The sequence below is a fragment of the Vanessa cardui genome, chromosome 13 (assembly GCF_905220365.1).
Source record: "Vanessa cardui chromosome 13, ilVanCard2.1, whole genome shotgun sequence".
NCBI lineage: Eukaryota > Metazoa > Arthropoda > Insecta > Lepidoptera > Nymphalidae > Vanessa > Vanessa cardui.
The window spans coordinates 4,447,360-4,470,094 of NC_061135.1; the positions used below are offsets into that span (position 1 = coordinate 4,447,360).

At 30.0% G+C, this 22,735-nt stretch overlaps 2 protein-coding genes across 2 annotated transcripts; one reads left to right on the forward strand and one right to left on the reverse strand.

The window, feature by feature from the left end:
• Nucleotides 1–11,637: 11,637 nt before the first annotated feature.
• Nucleotides 11,638–16,282, reverse strand: LOC124534857 (mortality factor 4-like protein 1). The gene is made up of 6 exons (XM_047110884.1): nucleotides 16,159–16,282; nucleotides 15,972–16,089; nucleotides 15,313–15,425; nucleotides 13,908–13,988; nucleotides 13,457–13,547; nucleotides 11,638–12,287 (listed from the first exon to the last, which is right to left on the reverse strand). The coding sequence occupies exons 1-6, from the start codon at nucleotides 16,184–16,186 to the stop codon at nucleotides 11,714–11,716; spliced, it is 1,005 nt and encodes a 334-aa protein (XP_046966840.1). The 5' UTR covers nucleotides 16,187–16,282; the 3' UTR covers nucleotides 11,638–11,713.
• Nucleotides 16,283–17,621: 1,339 nt separating this feature from the next.
• Nucleotides 17,622–22,686, forward strand: LOC124534787 (fructose-1,6-bisphosphatase 1). The gene is made up of 6 exons (XM_047110795.1): nucleotides 17,622–17,882; nucleotides 18,468–18,612; nucleotides 20,410–20,516; nucleotides 20,754–20,980; nucleotides 21,710–21,888; nucleotides 22,403–22,686. The coding sequence occupies exons 1-6, from the start codon at nucleotides 17,707–17,709 to the stop codon at nucleotides 22,577–22,579; spliced, it is 1,011 nt and encodes a 336-aa protein (XP_046966751.1). The 5' UTR covers nucleotides 17,622–17,706; the 3' UTR covers nucleotides 22,580–22,686.
• The last annotated feature ends 49 nt before the right edge of the window (nucleotides 22,687–22,735 follow it).

Consider the following 22,735-nt stretch of genomic DNA (forward strand, 5'->3'; position numbering starts at 1 on the left):
TAAAAAAAATCACTCCGTGGTGGTAAAATACATGTACAATTATTGTTGTACTTTATTACAACTCCATATGTGTATTAAACTAATATGTTTGTTTACAGTAAATTCATAAAACGTCTGACTGAAAACAGTAGGTCAATTAATTTGAAAATTAATTAGTCCCTTTTACTGTACGGTTCCAGGTATCCAGACCTCTAAATCTTGTCCTAATTGTGATAGAAAAAGGTTTATTTAGAACTGATAAGTATAATTGTAAAAAAAATGTAAGCATTTAAACTTAATATACTATATTATACCAGTTGAAATAAAATACTCATACATTGCATTTTTTATTCGTAAATGAGTAGCGTATTTACATTATTTTATTATTACTTATGTATCTTCAATTCGTTATAAATATAAAGTTACTAAAAGTGATGAAATCTTTATAAAGTAGGTATTATCAAAAAAAAGTAAAAGTAAATTCCAATTTAATTTTATTGCCGTAATTATTTCAAGAAAAATCAACATTTTTTTTTAACGATATGAAGTGGTCATATTATAATGCAATTATTACAAACACTAGTTAATGCATATTACAATGAATTTCGTAAATACTAATGACAATTTTATGGAATTACTCTTAATTGTTTTGAATGATCTAATTCTATAACATTAAGTTCTCAGTAAACTTGCTTGCGTGCAATAACATTCTTAGAATATCAAATTATTAACAGTCGTATGAAATAAAACTATTGTATTAAAATTTTTAGGGAATTTTACGTATACAACTCAAGATTCTTATTGACTGTTTTTTTTTTGAAGCAAAAAATAGTAATGTAAGCGGAATAAAGACATGCAGCCTAATATAATCAATTTATTAAATCTAAATGTAACTTGTACCATTTGTGTTTCCAGAAGCACCGTAAATAAGGTAAAATATTTAACATTTCAATCTATTAGAGGGAATTCGTTGTACTCAGTTGCAAGATGATGCAAGAGGGATGACAATAGCAAATAGTAAAAAGTTAATTAAAGCTTCTAAAAAAAAAATCAAAACATTCTGTTATTTTTTTTATAATCTGTAATAATATTATTTAAACTCATGTTAATTAAAAAACCTCTAAAATCTACTAAAACTCATTAAACTGAAAGCAAATCTAGTTTTAATAGAATATAAGCTCTGTTAACTACTTATAAATTTTCTATTGCCTTGTTAAGATTTCTTTATTTTTATGGATTTGCAAACAATTATCCTAGTTAATAAGTTAGTGGCGCATTGATAAAATTTCTTCGAGTACTGAGTTCTATGGACCATTTAACATCAGGTGGCCCATTTGGCAGTCTAAGCGGACTATAAAATGGGCCTATTAAATTAAAAAAAAAAGGTACTATAGACTTTTTTTATGACTATGATCCTACGACAGAAAACCTGTACAAAGTTTTAATCTAGTTGAATAAATTGGGATCACAGAGAAAATTGGCATAGATTTTTGTTTTAATTGTTAATAAACCATTTAATGCACAATCATATTAAAATCATTAATAATATTTCAGAATTCAACATACATATATTTCTTCATACATACATTTCAAATCCTACATTAAATTTAAAGAATACCCGTGACCATTTAGGGAAATATGTGATAAATTAGTGACGTTAATTAAAAGAAAATGTACGTGTATTGAAACTTCAAAATAACATCAGTGGTTGAGTCACCGGACTGTTTAGTGAATTAAGGTAAATAGTTGACCCAGATGGCACTTTTAAGGCGCCATGTTTGACCTTGCCGGGTACAAGCTAGGGCTGCCACACTGAAAAAGCCATGTCTAGTAAGAATATAATAAATAAAATTTTATTCTTATTTATTAACATATAGATTAGAAGCATTAAGTCCGTAAATACATACGTATGAATTAAAAATAGTTGCTGTATAAATCTCGACCGCATGGAACGGTGCGAGAATGCTAGCAGCATTTCCAGAGTATCATATGCACAGAGCACTGCACATGCACAGAGCAAGAAAGGAACCAGCCCCTCTGTCACCACAGGAGGCAATAAGGTGAGGTGTAATACCTTTAAATTAGGTTCTTTATATGACGAATCTATTTTGCTTACTTAAATAATTTATCACATTTTAGGTAGATTATAATTAAAAAAAACAGATCATCACAGAAGTCAATTCGTAATAGATATACCCAATAGAAGTATTTACAAAACATCGGCACATTTACTTTCTTTTATTTCATACTTATTATATGAGAATTGTGTAATTAATTCTCTTAAATAAACCAAGTTTTTGATTATAATAACACACACAGAGAGAGTCCTTTACAACACTGCAAATGTTTATTAGAATATTAAATTATATCTTCCTCATTTATCTTATCATCAACACTAAATCTATATATGAAAATGCAAAAACCAAACGGTTTAGTACCTTTTCATTAACATACTTATTTTTTATCGATAGTTATTGACGAACTTAAATGTTATTTTTTCGAAAATAAATTGTAGTAAAATACAAATACATATGCGCATTATGTTTTTCTTATATTTTCAATGATGATTATTCGACCACAAAGCGAACTCTTGTGTAATATTTTATTCGCCATTAGCAAAGCCCTGAGCCCCTAACCATTAGCTACTGTACTCCGCTCACAATTACTTAGAGCTTGTTATGATTATTAAGCCCATATAAAGAATTTATGGTTTGATTGATATAATCTAGACTCGACAGGTATAGAATACTTCAAGGATATGACATTTAAAAAATATTTTTTTATCAATATTCATTTATTATATGTCCTTATCTCATTTATTTAAACAGCGCAGTGAATAAGCTGCATGGAAGAATTTCATAGATATTTACGGAAGGCATGACGCTTACCCTCCATAGGAATACTTTCTTGATATGTTAGGTCCCATAATATCTAAAGCCGATTCCCTCAGCCGGTTCATTGACGCCCTACAAGAAATGATATGGGATACAGCTCTACTCCATTATGCCAGAATCACATAATTACTATTGTAATAGGTACGTTTGACAAGCGTCGCTATTATTATTATATATTATCTGTGCTATTTAACAATAATAATACTTTTCTTAGTGGAATTTTAGGAGGAAGATTTGTATTTTTTTAGCTTACCCTGAATAAACTAACACATGGGTTACCAATATCCCCGGAGACCTGCATCAGAGCTTCGTCGCGGAGTTATCTTCAGAACTTAGAGTATAGATACTCCAGAACTACTTATAGGAAGCCTTTAACTCAGCAGTGGGTGGGTTATTTTAATATATATTATTAATATTATAAATGTGAAAGTAACTCTGTCTGCCTGTAGCTCTTTCACGATCAAACCGCTGAACTGAATTTTATGAAATTTTGTATAAAGTAAACTTGAACTCCAAGAAAGGACGTAGGCTACTTTTTCCCTAACACATGACAACCAACACCTTAAAACGCGAACAAAGTCGCGGGCGACTGCTTGTAAATAATATATACATTGCATAGTGGAAGCATATTTTCAAAATATGTAGGTATATACAGACCAACAATTATTGTAGAAATATATTAGTAGGTATCGACCAGCTAAGTTAGGTTACCTAGTTGTATATAACGCGATAAATGTACACCGACGACTTGGATCGATCCGGTTCTATAATAATAAATGTAACTACATTTCTTTTCATGTACTATCATCAATATAAATACATTATTCAGTCCTTGTCCTCGGTATTATTTTTTAAGATATCCTGGCCTTGTAATACTTACGTGATAAAAATGGTCTAGTTTTAAATTTGTGAGAGAATCGACGGATTGAGGGAATAAGTTTTATCCGACAAAATTAAATTTGCCAGAATAATGTTAACTCAGAAGACATTTTATGGTCGTTCTTTGTTTACTAATGTAATACTTATCAGTTTTAAAAATATGCAAAGAGTATCAATACATGATACTTAGTCGTGTTACATTTCTATTGAAATTAGAAAGGAATGGAAAACGATATCATTGAAATTGCTTTTTAAATACCATTCTACAATCCTTTTAAGTAACAGTGTGACCTAAAAAGACGTGTTCAAGTTCAAGCGTTCTGTGCCTATACGACCTACAAATTAAACAATTAAAATATACTAAAAAATTAAGAGATTACAATAATGATTTACATATGTACAAAGTTTAAGAACTTTAAAAAAAAAAACACATTTTTACTGATATGAGATATACGAGTAGACCAAAGTAGATACATAATTGTTCGAAATTTGACTAAGAAATCATACCAAATCTGTAACGTGAAAAACACAATGTGACAAATACCGTAACACTTTTGAAACGCAACAAAAATGACGCAGAATATAACAGGACTTTTCGTCAAAGAATGAATACATGGAGTAAATATTCGTTAAGGAAATTATTAAATGAATCACTATCGAGACGAAAGCGTACCAAATGATTCACATTATACAATGCCTTATACGATCACAAAATGTCCATATTTGGAATGTAAACAAACGCCGTACACAAATCTATCGTCACTATTATTATTATGTAATTTCGTGCAACTAGTTCTGAAATAAAACGTTTCTAAAACAATCCAATACATAAATATACATATATGTGTACCGTTACAGATTAATAATTAAGTAATAGTGTTATCGATAGTGAAAGTCTAGATAATTTCTATTTAAACCGTTATGATTAATGAAACCAAAACTATTAATGAAAAATTACGTAGCGATTAAAGATTTCTAGCATTATTCTTATTTATTTATTTATTTATTTATTTATTTATTTATTTATTTATTTATTTATTTATTTTGGAAACATACAGTAACTATAGAATACATAAAAATTTCGACACAAAAACTATTACTTAAACCTAAATTGTTTCCTATGTTAAATAATTCATACAATTTTTACAGTTACAGTATAGATGCAAATAATTATTATTAAAATTTAATTAAAATTTTAAATTTACACATTATAATGACATTAACTAATTAAAAATTAAGTAAGGCAGTAAATAATATAGTAAATTAAAAATAATAAATTCACACAATAATTCACATTAATAGATTATATTTAAAACAATACACTAAGAGATATAAGATTACACAATGTTATCGCTTAATACAGCCTCAATCGACTTTCTATATTTGGGGAGAGAAAGATAAAATATGTCAATTTATTATTGTAAATACTTAAGTATTAGCTTCTATGTTGAGGTAACAACTACTTCCATGTATCAGTTAGCTATTGAGCTTGTAATATAATACTGTACGAAAATACTCCACAAAGAATGTACTATACAGTTTATGTTGGAAAAATATAAGTATTGCCTCATTTCAAAACCAATATCTCATAAAGTTCTGCAATTGGATCACCAGAGGTGCTTTCGTGGCAAGTTTAAAAATATTTTAGTTTAAAACAAAGACCTTATGACATGGTTTGGTTATTTTACAATGATTTGATGTTAATTTGTGTTCATTAATCACTTGTAAAATACAAGTTTTATCTATTTAAGAAACTGGTTCCTTAATTTCTATGTTCAATTGCATGAGACATGTTAACGAGTGTAACCGCGTTAATATAAAAAAATAGCTATCTATTTTCTTCTTATGGACAAGAAGAAGAAAAAAAGCACATTTTAATGCTGTCATTCGGTGGCATGCAAAGGGCCTCACGCCCAAAATTTGAAAAAGTACAACATAACATTGGATCAGAGTACTGTAAAAAAAAGGGCCTCGCAAACTGTATCTTGTCCACGTTAAGATTCGATCTTGCGCCGCCACTGCTGTCATTTAAAAACATAACTCCTAAATTTCTTTTAACCGACGTACTTCGGAATATACAATTTGATCTGTAGTCTAGCTTTGTTATACCATATTGTTAAAAACGATAATGCGAAATTACCGATATATATCTATACTTAATATCATAAAACTTCAAAACTGACGAATTACATCAAAAAGAGTTAGCTTAATTCGAGGTTTAATTAACAATAAACACTGAAACAAATGTACGTTAATATAAATAAAATTTCCTTTATCATACCGCCGTTCAAAATATGATAGCTCTTGTAATCTATTAAGACAGAAAACAGTGTATCCAGTCCCATGAACGTTTGGTAGAGTTATTTGTGGAGCGTCGCCGGTACGCGACAGGAATAGCTCGTAGAGCGATCGTCACAACAATCTGGTTGCACAGAACATCTGTAGAATTTAATCAGCTTCATATACAGATTGTCAGGATGGATTTAGTTATACTGGTGTTAAGTTTTTTTTTTTTTAAATTGCTATAGAAATATAATGATTTTGTTAAGTGTGATCCTAGAGGGGATCAGTGCGTACTGACTATTTTAAATGAATGTACTCAAATTTACATTGACAATAAATTAAGCAATAATACTATTGTTTAACGTATCATATATGAGTTATCGTCCTAGTAGAATACTATTTCAAAACCGTGGGTATAGAAAAATCCTAACGGGAATAAACTAAGTATTAATTAAGCCAATTTCTATTACAAAGCAATTCCGTCAAAGCATAATACCAAGTTCTTTATAAAAACTGTTTTACTTTATTTCTTCATTTCATTACATTAATTCGACTTACGATGGAAAATTTCATCATTAATAAATTAATCATCCTAAGCTTCATTAACATTAAGCCGTTATTAGCTATCGTTAGAAAATTAATCTATATAAAACACAACAAATCTATACAGCTTAATATAATATATATACCCTAAATTAATATAATACTAAGATAATGTATATACATACAATATGTATAAACATTATCTTAGTATTATGTATGTTAATATACAATATGTATAATTATATACGGTCCGATCACAAAAACAAAAAAAAAACAGCATTCTTAATTTAAAAAAACTAGTAAAAACAGTAGAATTACCGAAATCGATTTAACTTAGAACTGGATATAGCAATAAATCTTAAAGCAACCTTGCAAACGTCAGAATATGTCATGTTTAACTTGACACTAAACAGGCGAGAAAAATCCACCTCCATGACTCAGGCGAGAGGAACGTTCACACGCTGCCTTTGCCACCATTTACTAACAAGTGCAACGGATACCTTAAACATCAAATAAACTAATAAGGTACGAGACGAATAAGGTAATCGTCGTCTATTTTCCGTGATACATTATCCACACATTAAAATAAAATCTAAGTTATCGCTCGATAATATAACAATTGTAATTAATTGTATTCGTAATATTAAGTGAAGATTAGTTCAAACCTTCGCCATAGGATCCCTACAATCTGTAAATTTGTTATTAACTATGCTATTATTATTTATATAAAGTAACAGCTCGTAATTTTCCCACTGCTGGGCTAAGGCCTCAGATCCCCATTAAGGAGAGGGTTTTATAACGTATTTTCAACACGCTGTTCCAATGCGGGTTGGTGGAATGCACATGTAGCTAAATATCGATGAAATTAGACAAATGCAGGAGGAAAATCACGACGTTTGCTTCACCGCCGAGCACGAGGTGAATGAAGATGAATTATAAACACAAATTAAGCACATATATATAGTTGTGCTTGCCTGGGTTTGAACCCGAAATCATCGGTTAAGGTGCACGCGTTCTAACCACTGGGCCATATCAGCTCAACAGCATAGTTTACATAAATTTCATGATTATCGTTTTTCGCAGATTTAATAGGATACAATGTTGACCTCTTACGTATAGTCTTTTTAAGAGATTTAATCTTAAGAATAAAACCAACTGTGTCTTGATCTTTCGATACTGATAAGAAATTTACAAAGATATTATTTATATAAGAGCTGACATGTTTAATATATCGTAAGTATCTCATATGAAATTTAATCGATGTCAAACTTGACATCAATACGCGTATTAAACGGTCCGCAGGCATCTTAATTATTATCTATTAATAATAACTAACTTAATGAAATATAGTCTGTGTCTGATTGAAGGCGGTACTGTCAACAATAAATTTTCCAAAACCAGTGGCTCTCAACATGTTCGATTAAACATGTTATATTATTGTATAATATTCATGATTGTTTTAATGAAATACAGCTCTATGCATATATTCATAATTAATATCTTTTATTTGTAAAGTATTATATTATGATGCAGGAAGTATCAGTATCTAAATATATTGTTCCAATTTTTTTTAAATGTTTTTGAGATAAAAGGTGATTAAAATTATTTGATACGTTACGTATTTTTTAACAGTAACTTTGAGAACCAGCGTCCCGATCCCAGATGTTCATAGTCCATAAGTGGTAATGTCGTAATAACAATCGGGCGCCAGCGGCCAGTCGCGGCCTTGCGGACATATCCTGCCCTTTAAAGGCAGTCGCAGGCCCTGATAACAATTGCCCCAGAACAACGATACTATAAAGCTTAAGATTACGTTACTCGTTGACACAGAGATATGCTATTACAGCTAAATCGTTAACAGCTCCTGTTTGTAAACTTTTCTTATTCAAATGCATTATCTTCTTACTAAACATAAAATCATCAAAGACATTAATGCATAGACAACTTTTGTTTTTAATGACTTAATATTTTCTTTACACGTATAATATGATCTATAAATCATTTATTTTGCTACACACATACATTACATAGATTATACAGAAAAAAAAATTAAATTTAAAGAACACAGTGTAGATAGCAAGGGATTCATCTCAGTATAAGCTGTGCTAATGCACAGCACTGATTTTCAGATAGCCCTTGACTATTGGGTAAACATAAGCACATGCGCGCACACGAAAATAAATAAATGAAATTATAAGAACAAAAACTAAAACTAAAAAGCCCTTATACTAAAAAAAAGAAACATATTACACAAGAAGAAAAACATCACAAGGAACTTAGAGATAAGATAGACAGACAGACAGACAGACTTAGACCTAGGTTTTTTACATCTATTCATTTATTTATCAGGTATAACGTCATGTGTAAAACCTAAATAACACAGGACAGGACAGGACACACTTTACTTATATGTTTATATAATTACACAATATTATTCGATTTGTATAACACACATCATACATATCAACGGCATTCTCAATGATCTTATAATTATAAAGCGAATTATGAGCTTAATAAATACTTATTTATTACGGCTTCATCTGTTTCGAAGCAAATTACAATGTAGTTAGTGTTCTTTGTTGTGTTTTAGTTCTACAGAGTAATCGTAATCGGATAATAAATTAAAACAATGCAAATAACATGTTATAATATTTTTTTTTATTCTACGCACAAATTTAAATAATAAATTCTTATTATTTAGGTATATTTCATATTTGATTTAAATGAGCAGTAATTTTTTTGTGTTTTATTTACGATTGGTTTTACGTAAGCTTACAAAATGATTGGTACTGATATTTATACCAACATAATATATCGTACAACATTTTTGTTTCAATGCAGAATATATAAATAAATAATGAGTATAAAATTTTATCAAATATATTAAAATAACAGAACAAATAGTTCCCGCTATTTTTAAAATCAAAATTTAAGAAAAAGATTATAAAGACGTTTGCTTATTACGCCTGAAAAATTATAAAAAAAAAGTTAAATGAAGAAACACTAGCTAGCGTGTCAAATAATCTTTGTACAATATAATTTTTTTTTTTATTTACGTAATATAAATTGCAAATAACTTCAACTAAAGAATTTGAAATAAATAAAAGAAAATTAACTTGATTCTATCATCCATACAAAAAACCGGTACAAATTATATGAACATATATCGTAAATTATATATTATTGGGAATTCTAACCACTTACATACTTAAACAGAGCAGTAAATGTTTGTTCGTTTATTTTTAATCTATAATTATTTGACATTAATACTCTATTTATTGCATTATGTTCTGTATATATTTTCTACTTAATCGAAAGATATATAAGAATATAAGGTTACCGCTATAAATACGGTGTAAACTCCTCTCAAAGTTGACTTGTCTTTAAACCATATATTTATATCATCACCAGATGGCGGGCAACCTTGTTTCTCTAAATACAGTACTTTAGGAACAGTTGTTACAATGTTGCAGTTGACTAGACTCATTGCAAACCTATTCAATACGTGAAAATTATACGCTTGAATAGATTCAATGCTTTGAGACATGTATTACAGAATTGCTATTATTCTCATTCTCAATTCTTTGAATTTATAGACGTTTTGTAATTTCTTTTATTAATTAATCTATATAGGGACCTTATAATATGGTTATAAGATTATCAAAAATGCAATTACTAGCACTAGAGTCGTCTATTTATATATGTATGTTTTCCACATATACATTTAGAAGAACTGGCCAATGTAAGAAGTGTGTGGCAGTATAATAAAACGAATGCTTTGTAGATGAAGGAATTAATTAATGTTTATTTAGATAAATGTTTCGGGTATATATACAAAAGTTTCGGTAGCAAAAACGACCCCGTCCACAGTCTATAATCTGTTTCCAAAAAACGACCCTTTTACAGTCTAATCTGTTTCCAATACACAGTTTATTATTTATCTGTTTTTAAGCACTAATGAAGACTATATTACAATATGTGCATATTTAAACTCGTTGGATTTTTTTAATATGCATCTAATTCTTACATATTTCAATTATCTATCAAGAACACCTAATGCCATCTTTTGTCAGTATTGGGGAAATATTCGAACGATGCGTGCCAAAATAAAACTATTACATAGTTAAATAATTAAAAAGGCGAGCAGAGATCGGTTTGTTTATAATGTGTTTATATTCTGCCCGTGACGTCAATGCCGGACGCTCCGAGATAGATCTGACTGGCTTGCGTCAGAACATAAGAATTTGTAGTTCGTTTCAATATAATTTAAGTATTTTTTAAACTAATTACCATTATAAAACTAATTTTGAATATTGAAAGTACTTAAGATTCATATCTGAAATAGAGGCAGAAGTTGAAATAATCTGTGAATTAAAAAACTATACCTAACATGTAAATAAAAAAAATATTTATATTACTTTAAAAGTCTATAATACTGCAATATATGTACATTATTATGATTTTTTATTCCCCTAACGCATGGTTTGTTTTAACTGGTAAATCTAAATTGGTACAAGTCATTTGTACAACTCTTCAAATATAAATCAAACTGTGAGACTATTCATACTCATAATGAAACACTGAACATATGGACAATATAGGATGTTGTAAAAAAACGAAAAAATAATAATATAAAGTCGGTCACGAACTCACGACCCATTGAAAAGGGACAAGTTTTTCCTTGCGCATGCGCATGACTCACATACAGATGCAAAATTCGGTCAACGTGTCGCGTATCGTTGCGTCGACCCGCCATTTTTATCGAACTTCATGTTTTATGCAACTTAATTAAAAAGTTGCTAAATGTGTCTACAAAATCAAATATGATATCGTTTTATTCTCATTTAAAGAACATAATTTTATCCAGAAGTATTTTTACGTTATTAACGTTTATAACGTAAAAATAAATCTCTTCAATAAATATTCTTATCTTTCAATAAAAAAATTAACACCAGATTACACATAAAAATAGAGAATTTTTCATTATTATTTGCTATTATTGAAAATCAAATACATAAGGAGAAAAAAATATATAGGATTAAAAATGAGACAAGCAAAGTCACTTAAATCAAACAAGTTTATTACTCAAATATATAACAATATAGTTGATGATTACCAAACTTAAAACTAAAATATTACTGAACTTTTCTATGATACTCTGGAGTAGCATTCCCGTAGTCTTGCAAATTGAACAAGGTAGATCTATTCGTAACCATGTATTTAAGGAAGTCTTGTATGTGGGTCAGAACGTGTTGCAAAGACTTCTCGTCCAACGCGGTGTACGCCAACATTGGACCCATCTTCGCGAACAGTCTCAGCAAATGTATCGAGCCATATATTTGGGACATTGGCGTGTCCGGGTATTCCTGTAACATCTCGCTGTACTGCGGCCTTTCGAATTTGTATAGGAGTTGGGATCCAAGCGTTGCGTTGAAGTATTCCTTTATACCCTCAGTGATATCGACCAGGACTGATTCCTTGGCCTGGTTGTGTAGTTTGCTAGATTTCTTGAAGGCTAAATAGTTGTCGACTATCTGAGATACTGTCAGCTTGGCCGGCAGTATGGCCAGCTTCTGCTGTCTCGTTATCACATCCCAGTCGTCGACGAGCCACACTTTCAATTCTTCAGGTATTTTGATCTTCACTTCGACCTTTGCTAGGTACTGCTCTTCTGACTCGATGGACAAATCGAGACGACCACGTTTCTTCCTAAAAGAAATATAACCAATAAATTTCATGGCATAACAAATATAGGAAACATTAAAATAGGTAATTAATTATGAAATATATTTAAAAAAAGGAAAATAATTAAGTACCAATACTATGTGTCTAATACATTCATATTTATTAATTGAAAAAGAAGCTTATAGAGTTACTTTTCAATGTATTTTTTCAAGTTTTTTTAAAAAATTCTTACTTTCATTAAATATTATAATTTAACAGAAAAAAATATTCGTAAAATATAATAAAAAATGTATATAAAAGCGCACATTTCTATGTCAATGCTCACTTATGTTGTTGAAAGTATTACAACAATAATGGTAATGGAATATTTCTTATACATATTTATTAATTACCATCTTAGTAGGTAGGTTACTTTAACCAGGGATAACTCAATAATATCTACATAACCAGTGTACTGAATTTGATGAAGTTAGGTATGAAGCAGGAACCCCAAGGAAAGACATGGGTTATTTTTTTATACCTAACACCGGACGATGAATCTCTAAAAGCGAGTGAAATCGCGGGCGACAACTAGTCTTACGTATAGTTAAAACGGGAAGAGAATGAAACACGCCTCAACCGCTTAATTTGACCTCGTAGTTCAAGCCTGAACATATAGATGGCATTATAAGTTCGAATGATTCTGTTATAACGAAGTGACATATTTAAATTCAAAGTAGCGCGTAAACTTTGACATATCAAACGAGTTATTTTACTCGTGCAAAATTTATTCAAATAATAATTTTGTATTTTAATTTCATAACTCCACTTTGCTTTAGTTTGCAAGTTTAGTAAAAGTTATAATAATGCTATGTGTATTTATATATTGGTTGAATGAAGTATAGAGATTTTATAACTTTATATTCTAATTATATTATTTTTATTTATAATTATATTTTAATTCTAACTTTAATTGAAAGTATGTATTTCTGATAAAAATTACCAATTACGATTTTTTCCAACCTAAGGTTCCAGGTTGAAATACATCAATCCATCTGTGATTATTCATCTCATGACTAGTAAAAATAAAATAAAATATGATGGAACTAGCATGACTCTTAAATAAGCTTCAAATTTCTTAACAGACAGGAGACCTGCCTGTAGTGAGATACTTACTAACTGTTACAATCTTTAATCATATTAATATAACTTACTTAGGCTGATCGGAGCCAGAGTCTGCTGGAGTGTCTTTACTCTGGGTCTTTGTTGCTTTAGCTGGTGCTGGAGTTGTTTCCGTTTCCTTTCCTGGAATACAAACAATAAAATGTATGTACTACATATTTTATTTTTTATTTATTATTATTTTTATTAAATAAATAAACAAATTGCATTTTTTTTTATTATATATACATCTTCAAAAAGTGTCATTTTATATTCTTTAAGAATAAATTGATTTTATTGCTTATATGAGTCATAATAAATTTTTTTTAAATGTCAGACATACAAATTTTACAAAAAAATTATTAATAATCAATTTAAAATAATTTGATATCAAATTATTTAAAACAGAGATAAAACATTGATTATTACAACGTAATTAATTGACTATTAATATATTTTTAATAACTTTACTTGATTTATTTTGTAATTAATTATTAATCTTACCGGCTGGTGTGGAAGCACGAGATTCTTCTCTGGCGGGAGTCGAACTTGCAGCCGCTTCAGATTTTCTGCCTTTAGCTGGAGCTGTAAGACATGCAAAATTTGTTAAAACTTTATTTACTCAAATCAATTGTAACTGAAACCTTTTATGTTTTTAAAACTAAAATCCACACCATAACTAATAGATGGTTGGCGAGCTTAAGGAAATATGGAATAAGACATTTGTAGGCAGCAAATTGGTAAGTTAGTTATCTTATCATATAGGAGTATGTCTATGAAGTTATAGTGAACAAATTAGGTAGTTCAAATAGCAACCTTTACATGTAAAAGAAAATATATTAAAGATAGTAAATTGTATTTAATTGAGAATATTATTATAAGTCTAACATGGCAACTTTATCCAAAATCTTATTAATCCATTAGAATAATAGATGCAGAACAATTCCAGAAGGTAAGAAATCACCGTATACCTTAAATCTAAGAACTATACAAATTCATACTGTAAATGTGGGATACAACACTTATAATGAGATGTTATTCTCTGTATTGCTCAATAATGTTAATTGTTTTGCATAACTAATATAAACCAGTTACTATTATTTTTTATCATTATTATTAGAATACAGTTTCATTTTTACTTGTTTCATTAGCTAATAAATTTATATTTTTTTTTAGTGACAATATTGATGCATTTTGTGGTCTCCAGAAACTGGGGGTATAATTAAAACGTTATATTAGCCTCATTTTTATATATTAATTTAGGGAACTTCTTTTAGATTATGAATTGAGCTAACCCTAGTATACTCAGGGAATTTATTCATCTCTCAATCTGTATTAATATAAAGTTTCTTAATATTAGCTATATAAGCCTAGTATAAATGTACTACATATAAGTGATACCAATTCTGTTGTATACAACATGTTTAAACTCTTGTGCTCATTGTGTGGTTAAGGCACATAAAATCTCTCAGAGGGACTAACACTTAGTACATTAGCTCAGTTTTAAGATTACACACAACACAATCAATACCATTATTTATTTTTAAATTTGTAAATTGTATTTTAACAAGATATTCTATAGTTTTACAATGACTTTCACATGCAGTGCAGAAAAGACACTTTAAAGGCTTTGTTTGTTACAGACAACCAGCTATAACCTGGATGTTTCTTAGAATCTAAAATTATGAAAAATGTTTATTACATTACAATGCAGTCTGCACTTGTATTAGTGGCAGTTCTTTAAATTGTAAACTGAAATTAATTTACTAATAAATGATTTTTAAAATCAATGCAATATTATCATGAATCTATATTTATTATAGATTATTTAAATGATATTGTGTCAAGGAAATGTTAAAGTGGTTTATTTGTCCTTACTTCTGTATAGAACATTAATGTTCATACTCACTCTTTTTAGTTTTAGCTGGTTGTGCAGAGTGAGCTCTTTGAACCTCCTTTTGCCGCTGCACATTTGCTTCATTGTATTTCAGCACTCTACTTTCAGGAACCCATTCGTCCCAACTGTAATATAAATTACATTTCATGTATATTTATTAAACCTAAATTATTTATTAAACCTAAATTATTTAATAGTAGATAGATACATATGTATTGTTGGAAGTTTTAATTTTTACTTTATATAGACTTGACAATCACAATGTATGCATATTGCAAATGACACTTTCAATTAATAAAATTTTGCTAACATATTTTGATACACAGGCTCTACTCATACATATGCCAATGGCAATAGTCACACAGTTTAATTTGTAATTAGATAAAGGTGTCCCTTGAGAGCTTAGCTATAGTTAAGGGATCATCAGTGTCAAACATTAGGATTAAGAGGCTCCAATATGGTATAGAATCAAAGTGCACGGAATGTAATCTTCCTCTACCCTAAATAAGCGTCTAGACGAACTCGTGGTTCTGTCATTATAGTATTTTACTTATGACCACCATTATAAAAGCAATAACTACATGATGAGTTAATATTATGATTATATTTCATACAATAAAATATAATCTGTAGTTTCTATATTCGTACTGAAATATAAATAAGTTACTTACTTTTTATTCCATCCAGCATAATGTATTAAATACCGGACATGCTTGTCTTTAGTAACAGAACTTTTCAGACATTTTGCTTCATAAATGAGGGGACCGTGGAAGCATAACACTTTTTCACCTAAAATATAACAATAAATAAATACAAACTAAAACACTAATTTTATATTATTATGACATAATATTATACCTTCCGCAAATTTTAGTTTTGGAGCCATTGTATATTTTTTAAAATCTTGTTTATTTACGTTAATAACATAATTCCTTTGACAATCACAATGGCGTTTCCATTTGACAGCTAATCAAACGGAGTTACCAGCTTAAAAACAATTTACCGAAAAAAAAGTTGTTATACATTATTTATAGGTAAGGATATTTACCATGTTTTTTATTTTTGTTCGGTTGCTCGATATTTTCGACATTATCTACGAATGTCTTGTTCACGAAACATTCGTAGATAATGTCGAAATGAATAACTTTAATAATATAAATAACCATGTTAATTTAAAATCGTACATAAAATTGTTATATTTTCAGGATTGTCGTTATTTTAGAAATGTTTGCTTATAAAAAACTAATGAATTGTGTTAAGTTAACCTATTTAAAATACATTCCTTAAACCTTTCTAGCTCAGCTGGGGTAAAAAGGTGCAATTCAAAATTTCAGTTATCGTTTTGTAAAAGTCACGATGGAAAAAATATAAATGTATAATAAAATTTTCCAAAAAAAGTATATTCTTTTTATTATGCATCTATGCACTCATGAAAACGTGCCCCTTCATATTAAATCACTATAAACATGTATTGGTATTTTTTGGTAATTGGTATGAGACATGAGTGCGTGACGGTATAGTGACTCTAAGCTAATAGCTATTAGCTATATTTCGTAATCATGTCAAGACCGGCTCCGAATATAACTATTATTGTAACTACATAATGTAATCGTAGATCGTAAAGAATTGAAAAATATTTTGAATACGCGATTATTTTTATTAACCTTTTGGTATAAGTTATTTATTAATTACATAATAAAAAAAAAGAAATGTCTATTTCACTTAACCTCAACTTAGCGTTGAAGTATAAATAAAGTAGTAAATTGAAACTAAAATTTTAGCTGAGTTCAAAATAAGTTGGTGGTTAACTAATAGTAGCAAAATAACTACTGTTTACAATAAAGAGCAATAAAATGATATTAGCCTTTTATTTGAAAATCCTACCTACAATAACTACGCTATACAGTGTAGCATATCGATCTATATGCAAGACGAGTACTATTTAAGGGAAAATAATTATATTAATTATGTTTTCATATAACGAAATTTACAATAACTTAGGAAAATTGGTGTAATAAATAAAAATTTACGTTTTTTTTTAATAGACGTAACAATGTATAATATCGTATTGATAATAATTCATAGATATGGAAACGTTTCACGAACTTATGATCGTTTCGTCATACACACACCCACTTTTAAATATGAATAAAAATGAACCTTATGATGACACCCAACAGATTCATTTTGAACTGTTGAGACTATCAAAAAGCCAAAATGCCGTAAAAACAAGTATGACAAGGAATGATAAGCACGTCGAGTTAGCTGCTTTACAATCTACATTCTATTTTCTTTGTAGGTATAGAAACATTTTAGCGGGGCGGCAACGGCCTCGCTCAGTATCGCGGCATCAGCTGGACGCGCTCGCCGCTGTTTTAATTGTGTTGAGTTTTATTTTTCGACATAATGTCTCAACAAGGGCCGGCGTTTGATGCGAACGCAATGACCTTAACCCGATGGGTTTTGGCTCAACAAAGAACGGCACCAGAAGCTACCGGTGACTTAACACAACTCCTGAATTCGATACAAACAGCAGTCAAGGCTATACAGTCTGCCGTGAGAAAAGCTGGAATCGCAAAACTGTTAGTTCTATTTGTTTTTTCTATTCCATTTCATTCACATATACGTTTAAAACATATCATATAATTTTCATAATATATTATTGGGTACAGTTATTTGCATAGACTTCTGTAAATTATACTACCTATTTATAATGGTACTTACTAGTCCAAATGTTATTAAAAATATATGACTGTTAGTCAATCATATATTATTCAATGAAAAGAAATCTATAATTAAAAATAAAGGAGCTTGTAATGAAAAATGTACCTAACGAAGATTTGCCTTAGTTAGTTATTTTATTACCAGCACTTATATTATACTTTCGCTTTAATTAATATCATTAGCTTTACACGTAAAAGCGGATACACTGCATGATTCGCATTTTGGATGCCGCAGGTTCGGTGAAAAGATAACCTTTGGACTATTGTATTTTGAATAATATCGACTGTTTATGTAGGTGCCGCCTGGGAAATGTTTTAATTATAATAGCATTATGAAACATATCTTTCATTTTATAATCATTTAATTATTATTGATAATGTGTTTGGAAAGTCCCTATTCAAAAGACTTATTTTTCTTACATTTATTGAAACCATTCCCTACAGTCATGGAATATCTGGCGACACAAACGTGCAAGGCGAAGAAGTAAAGAAATTGGATGTATTATCGAATGACCTCTTCATTAACATGCTGAAGTCTTCCTTTACGACTTGCCTCCTCGTTTCTGAAGAAAATTCAACAGTCTTACAGGTGCGTAAAAAATGATAACTTTAATTAGAATTTATTCAAATGAGAGTGAGGTTCGAAGTGAGAGAATATCTAATAATATTATAAATGTGAAAGTTACTCAGCCTATTGTTCATTCACGCCACTGGACCAAATTTGATGATACTTGTCTTGACTTCCAAAGGAGGATATTGGCTATTTTTTATACCTGATGAACAACCCCCTAAAAGTGATCAAAGCCGCGAAAACTGGTTGCAAATATACCTAATAATAAGCTTTTCGTAGAAATAAGAATTATGGGGTGATATCATCCTGACCGATTTGACCAATCTCAAATGAGAATAGTAAAATATGCAGGAAATATTATAGTGCACCAATCTTACTTATGAGCGCCTATATTTACACGTTCACCCTCTTAATCAGATTTGCGTGCTATCCGAGGCACGTAAATGAAACTAACAAACTGGCTACTATTGAGAAATTACCAAAGAGAAACCCAATATTATTATGTACCCAATGGAATATTTTTATGGACCCAAACGGGGATTTGAACACATGTTCTCGAGATCAGCGAGGCTATGTATCTCGCAAATAGCTAGATCAACAGTCGGTTTTAAAGTTGTAGTACCTAAGTAGAAATAACAATAGTGAACCGGGATACAAACAGTACCCGATATTCTTAACTTTATGAACTTTGATTTGTTATAAGTACCTACCTATGTTTTAACTAAAAACTGTTGCTAAAATGATCATCAATCAGTTTCATACCAAAAGAAAGTACAAAACAAAAACATTTACTATGTTAAGTGAACTTAAATCCGGCTCAATGTCTCAGAACAGTTATTGTTATTTAATTTACGACTTTATATATATTACGATAAAATTTCGGTTTCTTAATAAACGACCATTTAAATTATCACTAGATATCAAGGTCACAACCTCAAGCATCTATAATAAACAAATTATTTGATAACTTCGCTATTTTTACATTATATTTGGAATGGAAACACACCCACCAAATTAGCAATTCATACTAGCTAATTATTTAAATATCAACGTCAAGAATCATTAAATTATTTCACTAAGTCCATATATGTCTACGTCCATATATATTTAAATTTTAAAAAGAACGTAACCGGTGTAAGCTTATTTCTGCAAATAATACTTAGTAATTAATTACGTTTTCTTAGTAAGGCTGTCATCGCTATTTATATTATTATTTACATTATATACTTAATTATAATTAAATGTAGTTCAATCATTAGCTCGTCACCTGAAGTTAATTAAAAAGGTCACTTGCTTTAATTTACCGATTCGAGCTCGAGATAAAATAAATTATAAACACAAATTAAGTATGTAGAGTCAGTTGCCCTGGCCCGGATTTAAAAGTGCGATAAATCCGCAATGTACCCACTGGCTGGCTCAACAGCAGTAGATACAAACTGTTATGGTCACATACTTGTACGGTGATAGGTACTTATTTTGCTCAAGAACTGTAATCTTGCAATATACTTTTTAACAAAACTTGATCCCATTCTCATCGCGCACGAATTAATTATATTTACACTAATTGTCCGATAGTCTGCACATAACACAAATGCGATACTAAAGCCAATAACGCAATTTTGCTACGAAAAAAGGCTAAACCAAGTAAAGGGTCGCAATTAAGTTTACAACGTCAATGAGAATGACCGTGAATATAACATTCATTCATTCTATCCTAGAGGGAGGATGGGAACTGGAGTTAAATGAACTGTGTTAATGTACTTACTAGATTTTACAGATAATTCAATAATGAATACTATTTGAAAACAATTACAGGTGGAAACTGAAAGGCGCGGAAAATACGTGGTCTGCTTCGACCCCCTCGATGGTTCATCGAATATAGACTGCTTAGTTTCAGTGGGCTCGATATTTGCCATTTACAAGTAAGCTAATTTTTTATAAACTTCACATTTATGTTAAACTTCTTTAATTATACGATTACAATGATATTAAAGCCTAAGACGATAATCTAGTGTAATCTGTAACAAAATATAGACAATAATTCATATATTATTATACACACATTTCTACGAGCATTGTTTATAAATGTAATATTAATTATAGGGTCAGGATATAGCCTAAATTATTGATCTAATTTTAATTCCTCATATGGCAATCAGGAAAGTATCTGGCGGCGAACCAACAGAGGCGGACGCTCTGAGGCCCGGCAACCAACTGGTCGCTGCTGGTTATGCCCTGTATGGTTCCGCAACTATGATGGTTCTGTCTCTAGGAAAAGGGAAAGGTGTAAATGGTTTCATGTACGACCCATCCCTAGGAGAGTTCATTCTAACAGACCCTAACATGCGGATACCTGATAAGGGCAAGATTTATTCTATAAATGAAGGTAAATTACTATAAAAAATTACGATTTATATATTTTTTTTGCAATGTCATAGTGATATCATACAAATTTACATTAATTATCTGGTTCTGTATAATCTGCACCACCATAATTTTATCTCAAACAAATAGATAAACCCCGATTGAATATGTTCTATAATCTTGATTTAAAACGATGATACATCGAAATGATACGTACTATAATAATCATGCTAGTAGGATAAAATTTTATAAAGATTGTTTTTATCACCAGCATAGCCAAACAGGGATGACAAAGTTTTTGATTTTTCCAGGCCGTCTTAATAAAAAACTTTTCTAGTCCAGTGTGTTATGTCCACTACAGATTACAATCGTTACTATTTATCGATCCATTCTTAAATTGAATAACAGATAAATGGTATCTAAAGTGATTTTAAAGAATAATAACAAAATGTATTTCCGACGCACACCTGTCTTGAATGATAATATAGGCTTTGTACCTCGACGTAATCAAAGAGCTAAATATGCATAATTATTACTAATTATCTTGTGGCTATAATAGATATCTAGTAATTGCCATTATTTAATCCAGTGGATTCTACTCATACACAACCTTATCATATACATACATATATCTAACGAATGAACGATATAAGATTTATCCATAGACAATGACTGCTTTTAAATTATAAGTAGTTGTTTAAGTAATTTAAATAAAATAATAAGTTTAATATTTCGTTTCATCTTTTTTCAGGGTACGCGGCAGAATGGTCGGAAGGTTTAAAGAATTACATAGAAGAGAAGAAACGACCAAAAACAGGCAAAGCGTACGGCGCGCGATACGTTGGCTCTATGGTAGCTGATGTACACAGGACGATCAAATATGGCGGGATCTTTATGTATCCCGCTACCCAATCGGCGCCTAAGGGAAAGGTGAGCTAATGTACAATAAAGAAACAATAATCTATTTGTGTATTTAACTAAAAATATTTTCTGTAGGTAATATTTTTAAACCATTTGAGAAGTAATGACGGTAAAATGCTTTCAAAAAAATTAAAAAGAATTATTAATCCCAAGCATTGTTTCGAAAAAAAAATATCTGACTGAAGAATGTCTATTATCTGTCTTTGTGACTGATAATGCGTTGCGGCTAAGTTTTCCGATAAACAAAATTATTTATGACAATTTAAACAATTAATAAACCTATTACAATAAGAATAAATACAGAATTCTTCGAGATGTCAGAAACAAAGTTGTAGGTGTGCTAATTAAATAATCAACGCATTATTGACGTGAAGTAACACCAATATTTTAAATCTACTTGCTATAGACTAGTTATCAATATTTAAATAACCCCGATTACATTTAAACATTGATCGGCCATTATGATTTTTAGTTAGTACGGTTTGTCATATATAATGTTTATGTGTGCCCATTTCTATTGTAGCTCCGCCTTCTATACGAGTGCAATCCGATGGCGTTCCTCGTGACTGAGGCAGGTGGTCTGGCCACTAACGGCTCGCAGCCCATCCTGGACATCAAACCCACTTCCATTCACGAACGAGCGCCTTGCTACCTCGGATCCAAGCTAGATGTAGAGGAATTGTTGAAGTTTCTCCATTGAAAATTAATAAAAAATGTTGCGACTACATCATCACTAAATGAATACATATTTACTTTAAGATATATGCTAAATCTTTATACATCCGGATAAAATGTTCCTCAAGATTACAAAAAATGAAAATATAAATAAAGTAAAAATAAATCATCAAGGTAATTG

Excerpts from the sequence above, each read along its gene's own strand:
- LOC124534857 (XM_047110884.1), bottom strand. The coding sequence starts at position 16,186 with ATGGCTCCAAAACTAAAATTTGCGGAAG. Across the intron at positions 15,426-15,971 it reads TATGCTGGATGGAATAAAAA|TTGGGACGAATGGGTTCCTG; the intron begins GTAAGTAACTTA and ends TTTATATTACAG. Across the intron at positions 12,288-13,456 it reads TCTGGCTCCGATCAGCCTAA|GAAGAAACGTGGTCGTCTCG; the intron begins GTAAGTTATATT and ends TATTTCTTTTAG.
- LOC124534787 (XM_047110795.1), top strand. The coding sequence starts at position 17,707 with ATGTCTCAACAAGGGCCGGCGTTTGATGCGAACGCAATGACCTTAACC. Across the intron at positions 18,613-20,409 it reads AAAATTCAACAGTCTTACAG|GTGGAAACTGAAAGGCGCGG; the intron begins GTGCGTAAAAAA and ends AAACAATTACAG. Across the intron at positions 20,517-20,753 it reads TCGATATTTGCCATTTACAA|GAAAGTATCTGGCGGCGAAC; the intron begins GTAAGCTAATTT and ends TATGGCAATCAG.